Source organism: Austrofundulus limnaeus, unplaced genomic scaffold (assembly GCF_001266775.1).
Source record: "Austrofundulus limnaeus strain Quisiro unplaced genomic scaffold, Austrofundulus_limnaeus-1.0 Scaffold148, whole genome shotgun sequence".
NCBI lineage: Eukaryota > Metazoa > Chordata > Actinopteri > Cyprinodontiformes > Rivulidae > Austrofundulus > Austrofundulus limnaeus.
Window position 1 is genome coordinate 1,085,206 of NW_013952550.1, and position 6,558 is coordinate 1,091,763.

Below are 6,558 nucleotides of genomic sequence, written 5' to 3' on the forward strand. Positions count from 1 at the left end.
AATCTGTCAGGAGATAGTGACAGAGTGAACAAATATGTTAAAAATATATTTTTAGAAAAGTTACATACTGCACCTTTAATCACTGTTATGTATTTACTGAATTAAATCAAACTGTCCTTGGCCTCTAGTTCCAATGTAAAGAACCTTGGTGTTGTTTTTGATCAGGGTATGTCTTTTATGGTTATGCCTGAATTACAGACTGTTTAGACCCGTAGCTGGGTTTAGTTGCAGTGTCATGTACTTGTTTCACTTTTGTCATGAGAAAAAGGAGTTGGCAGATGGACTTGATGTAACCCTGTTGATGCTTTGAGCAACACATTTTATAATGTGTGGGTTCTACATGCAGAAGTAACTTGTAGACACCAGGTTTCAGGCTTCTTTTCATTGGTGTGCAGGAGGCCGAAAACTATTTGTGTTGTGTAATATACCGTAGTTTTAGGTATAATAGATGCAACTCAAAATCTTGACGTCTTCTGTATCAAACAAAAGCAAAAGAAAAGAAAACAGCAAGTATAAGGAGATATTTTACACAAAACTGAACTGCATAGTGAAGTGCTACAAATGCTCAACAGACAAAATAAATACACTTCCTGGCCAAAATAAAGTCACCCCCCCCCAAAAAAAAAAAAATCAATCTCTAATCTTTTGTTGGACCGCCTTTAGCTTTGATTATGGCACGCAYTGGTTGTGTCATTGTTTGGATAGTTTTCTGCAATGTCACAAGATCTATTTTCATCAAATGTTACATTAAGTTTTCACCAAGATCTTGTAGTGATGATGGTAGAGTCTGACCTCTGCGCAAAGCCTTCTCAAGCATCCACAGATTCTCAACGGACTCTGTGGAGCCAGTCCATGTGTGAAAATGTCTCAYGCTCCCTGAACCACTCATTTATAATCCCAGCCTGATGAGTCCTGGCATTGTCATCTTGGAATATGCCCGTGTCATCAGGGAAGAAAAAATCCACTGATGGAATAACCTGGTTGTAATGRAAAATATTCCATCAGGGCAGAAATATGTGGAAATACACAAAGYGAAACTGCATGGTCTGGTCTCAGAATATTTAATAGAGGAGGGTCTGAGCAGCGCCGTAAATGTCCAAATCAGCGGTACCTCCCCAGAGCTACTGCCTAACGAGAGACAGGAAATACAATTTATWTATMYGGGCAGAGTCCKTGAGCAAATAAGAGCRTCAGAGATATACAGAGACCAATGGAATAATTACAAATTATATAGGCCGTATGAGATGAGAACAAGATTGCAGATGTAAAGTACATACAGCATCGTTATGAGAACAGATACACACTGAGCAGTTATTAAAAAGATACAGAACAGAAACATGTCAAGGAAATATGCAGTTATCCAGAGATATACAATACTTCCACTTCACTGGTCATTCAGTATTTTCAGGTGGTCAACTGACCTCATTCTTTAAGCCCATACTGTTGCTGAACCTAGACCAGACCAACTGCAGCAAACCCACGTCATAGACATTAGTTAAAACCAGGTGGACACGTTATTTTGGCTGGGCACTGTAAAGTAAAACAAATTTTGCATTACCAGAGATATTTACATAGTTCAGTTTAAAGTCTSTATCAGTGAACACCTTWCACCTCGGYRTCAGAGAAAGACTTGTCTTTGCTTCGGATGGTGATCATGGCRTTTGTGTAGRTGTAGGAGCGAGACACCTCCTCCTGGAAGGCCGTCTCTAAAAYCTTCAGGATGGATTTGCRGACATTATCCTTAAAATCTTGTCCCATGAACACATACAGCARTGGRTTCATGCAGCTGTTCAGGAAGGCCAGACTGGTTGTGATTGGGACGCCAATCATAACGATGTGGCCAAATGTTTCATTTGCATAATTTGTCATGTGATGCACCAACTCAATTAGACCCATGATGTGAAAGGGAGCCCAGCAGAGGAAAAAGGTGAGGATGATGGCAGCAATGATTTTAAAAGGACGACTTGACTGGCTGGCCAGGGTGCGGTTTCTGCTAAGTCGATGGATTATGACGSCATAACAGGAGACAATGACAGTGAAGGGGATGACAAACCCAAGGACACACCGAGTGATGGTCATGGCCTGATGGCGAAACAGTCGTAACCGAATCACAGATGGAGTTTCATAGTCGTCAGAGAAAGCAAAGTTGTTGAAGCAGTTGATGATGTCTTCATTGTGGTATGATGGACCGGTGTCCCTGAAGACAAAGTACGGAGCGCTGAGGATTAAAGCCAGAGCCCAAACACACAGACTCACACTGGAAGCYTTCTGTACATTTCTGTGATTCYGGGCCCAGACRGGCCACACCACAGACACACATCTGTCCACACTGATCACCACAAGGATGTAGACACTGGCAAACATGTTCAGAAAGCTAATAGTGGTGTTCAGCTTGCACATGAACTTCCCAAACGGCCAGTGGAAATCCATAGCTGTGTATGTGACACTGAGAGGCAGGAATGCTGTGAAGAGGAAGTCGGCCACAGCAAGGTTGAGGAACCAAACTGTGTTCACCGTTTTCTTCATCTTGAAGCCGGTCACCCAGATAACCACTCCATTCCCGAGCACACCGAGGACAAAGGCCAGGGAGTAAAAAACCATAGACATGATGTTGAGTGACCATTTCAAATTGCTGTAGTCATACACTTCATAATGAGGAATATCAGTCCAAGTTTGAACAGATGTATTGATAAAGGAGAAAGGAGTAGCAGTCATTAGCTCCATCACTGTCATAGAACCTGTAAGAAGATAAAAATGAATTTTAATTTCCTCAAAGGTTCAAACACAAAACAGGTTGGAAATAATACTTCATAAAGATGTTGTTTTCTTTTCTGCAGCAAGTTGGCCAACTGCTGTTACATCTGATCCCCTAGATCTGTCAGACTGATGCTGGGTTAAAGCTGATCTATCTGATCCAGCACATCTTTAACTGGGAGAAGCCTGGAGGACTTGGTTGGTTCTGGAAGGACCTCCACATGGTGCAGAAAATCCATGGACCTATTTGTTGTGCATTTATGGGCCTCCCATTGTTAAAGTTTCCTCTAAAGCAAACTTAAATTAAGATTTTGACATCTAACAACTTATTTCTCAGCAAGCTTTTGCTTGTTAGAAAACACTTTGTATAGATTTGTGGCAAATTGGCACCTATCTTACACCGACCAAAAGTCCAACAGTCACATATATGTTCAGTTCCATCAAAAACAGCTTCACACAAAACATTCTCTGTGGATTATTTCTATATTTGTAAAGCATCWACAGTACAATTTCCTGGAGGAATTAGTATATGTATGACGTCATGCCTGTGAATGTGGTTTCATGATCACCCTACTCAAATAGACTACTAAAAATAGATCTGTTTATTTGTTTTACATCAATAAAATATTTTATTTTTAATGACCATTCCAAAGTCACTTCTCATATAAATACCAGAAGACACAACAGATAGTTTTGTTTGAATTTAATCACATAATACTGTGTAAATAACCATGTACTGATGGAAAAATACAGGTTTTGAAGCTAGCTTATGTCAGCTATGAAGGTTTTTGACAGGAATTGTGTTAAAACAACATAAATTCACATCAGTCTTTAATTAAGCAGCACTGGCCAAAAATAAAATTGATTTCTCCAAACTGAGCATGCTCAGAAGCTAACTACAACTGGATTCTACAAGGAATATGTGAATGAGCTTGGTAACAAAATTTGCTCAGAATTAAAAGTTAAAACAGTCAAAAGATTTCCATTTTCTCTTCCTCTATGCTTAGCTTGACATTTTTTGCTTATTTAAAATCTATCAAGTTGTATGCTTTTAAAGAACCCAACATGTRGGCACCAATATGGATGGAAAAGGAGCAATGAAAGCTCAAGAAAAACAAATAAAATAAACATTTTTAAATGATTAAAAATCACACAGACAGCCACACAACAAAAACACAGAGAACAAACATGCTTAATATTAATCTGTTGTCACTGACATGACTTGAAAGCATCTTTTTGTGAGCCTTTAACTTCTATCTGCACCTCTTAACTCTGCAAATTTACTATGAACATGTAATAAATGCATATAAATATTTTAGAAATTTTAAAGTTGTTTGTCCATTTCTGTAGGCGTCGTTGTATAAAGACTTACTTCTAACACTTTTCCTTCCCAGGTTTGGAGCTGACACATGCAGATCTCATATCAGTATTTCTGCTGAGTGATATTCATTTCAAAGGAAGTGTAGAACGGAAGCAGAATTTGTTGATTAAAAGTTTTATCTTAGGTTAACTACTTTAAACATGACACCCTGCACACACACAACAAAAAAAAAAAAATTAAAAACTGATCCCACACAGACGGATTTCTGTTTTCCTAGTAATGTTGTCTCACAATTTTAAAAACTGCAGAACAGTTCAACTGCATTAAAGTTTTAGTCAGTTTCAAAAATATCTGTTCTACTAAAAATACATTTATCTTTTCTTTGTTGTAACTTTAAACAAACTTTTCAGTTTTTGAGACTTTAAATTTTAACGCAATTGAGCCTTGTTTGGATCACTCAGTATTCCAGTGTTCCTTGTTGAAATCCATTTGCAGATTCAAAAATATCCTAGACACATATTCTACGTGCATTAAATTTGTATCCAAGACATAAACTGTTGTCAACTCTGCAGACTCAAGATTACATGACACTGAGCTACCACAGCYTTAGAATCCTGCAGTGCAACATAAGGACAAAATAAAATATTTAAAACTCATTTAGATTCTCATTCAACTATTTTTGTTACAGAAGCAGAAAATATTTGCAATAGTATTGATCACAGAAATGTAAATAGCCGTCTTTAAAGGAACGTATACTGGCCGTTGAGTCGTAGGTTTTTAAGCAAAAGTCTTTTGATCTGTTAGAACTCAGAGTGTGTGATGGCAAACACACACACACACACACAAACACACACATACTTACAATAACATTATCACCTGCTTTTCACYGGCTGAAGGTAATAAAATGACTACACTGACCATTTAAAGTCTGATCTAAAACACCTGCTGAGATACAAGAYGTAACAGAAGTTAACGTACCTTTAATCTCTGTAGTCAAATGTGACAGAAACAGCAGGAAAAGACTCAATAAACTATGATAAGTGAATATGTACAGTTGAGGATGATAATGTCTCYTCCTACATCAACGTGGAGACAGAGGCTAAACACACACAAAGCTGAACATTTTTAATATGTTCTTCTATTGCAAAAACTAATATTATTTGAACAGCTGACTTCTACACACACAATGGGGGAAAAAGTATTTGATCCCTTGCTGATTTTGCAAGTTTGCCCACCAAGACATGAACAGTCTATAATTTTAAGGGTAGGTTAATTTTAACAGTGAGAGATAGAATATAAAAAAAAATCCTACAAAAATCATAAAAATTTATTTGCATTTTGCAGAGAGAATTAAGTATTTGATCCCTCTGGCAAACAAGACTTAATACTTGTGGCAAAACCCTTGTTGGCCAGCACAGCAGTCAGAGGTTTTTTGTAGCTGATGATGAGGTTTGTCAGGAGGAATTTTGGTCCACTACTCTTTGCAGATCATCTCTGGACCATTAAGATTAAGAAACATCTCAAAAACATAATGCTTCCACCTCCATGCTTGACAGTGGGGACAGTGTTCTTTGGGTCATAGTCAGCATTTCTCTTCCTCCAAACATGGCAAGTTGAGTTAATGCAAAAGAGCACAATTTTTGTCTCATCTGACCACAGCACCTTCTCCCATTCACTCTCAGAATCATCCAGGTGTTCATTGGCAAACTTCAGATGGGCCTGAACATGTGCCTTCTTGAGCAGGGGGAGCTTGTAGGCATTGCAGGATTTTAATCCATTATGGACCCAATGGTTTTACCAATGGTTTTCTTGGTGACTGTGATCCCAGCTGCCTTGAGATCAACAAGTTTGCCCCGTGTAGTTTTAGACTGATCCCTCACCTTCCTCATGATCAAGGATATATTCCACAAGGTGAGATTTTGCATGGAGCCCTGGAATGATGTCGACCGACAGTCATTTTGTATTTCTTCCACTTTCTTACTTATGGTTTTGTAGCCCATTCCAGCCTTGTGCAGATCCATGATCTTGTCCCTGACATCCTTAGATTGCACTTTGGTCTTGCCCATGTTGTAGAGGTTACAGTCTGACTGATTGAGTCTCTGGACAGGCATCTTTTATGCAGGTGACAATTTAAAATAGCTGTCTAATGATAAATGGACTGAACTTTAATGCAGGTAACAAGTTCATTAGGAGCATCTAACTCGTCTGTAGGAGCCAGAACTCTTAATGGTTGGTAGGGGATCAAATACTTATCTCTCTGCAAAATGCAAATAAATTTATATAATTTATACAATGTAATTTTCTGGACTAAAAAAATATATTTTATCTCTCACTTTTAAAATTAATCTACCCTTAAAAAGATAGACTGTTCATGTCTTTGTAAGTAGAAAACTTACAAATCAGCAAGGGATCAAATACTTATTTACCCCACTGTATGTATGTATGTATGTATGTATGTATGTATGTATGTATGTATGTATGTA

The 6,558-nt window shown here is 38.0% G+C and overlaps 1 protein-coding gene across 1 annotated transcript in view; it reads right to left on the bottom strand.

The window, feature by feature from the left end:
- The window catches only part of LOC106523215 (chemokine-like receptor 1), a 12,049-nt gene extending 5,863 nt beyond the window's left edge, over positions 1–6,186 (bottom strand). Inside the window, exons 1-2 of the mRNA XM_014016582.1 lie at positions 6,057–6,186; positions 1,612–2,738 (exon numbers count right to left, since the gene is read on the bottom strand). Coding sequence (XP_013872036.1) covers positions 1,612–2,738; positions 6,057–6,186 — 1,257 coding nt within the window. The remainder of the gene's footprint in view (positions 1–1,611; positions 2,739–6,056) is intronic.
- Positions 6,187–6,558: the final 372 nt, after the last annotated feature.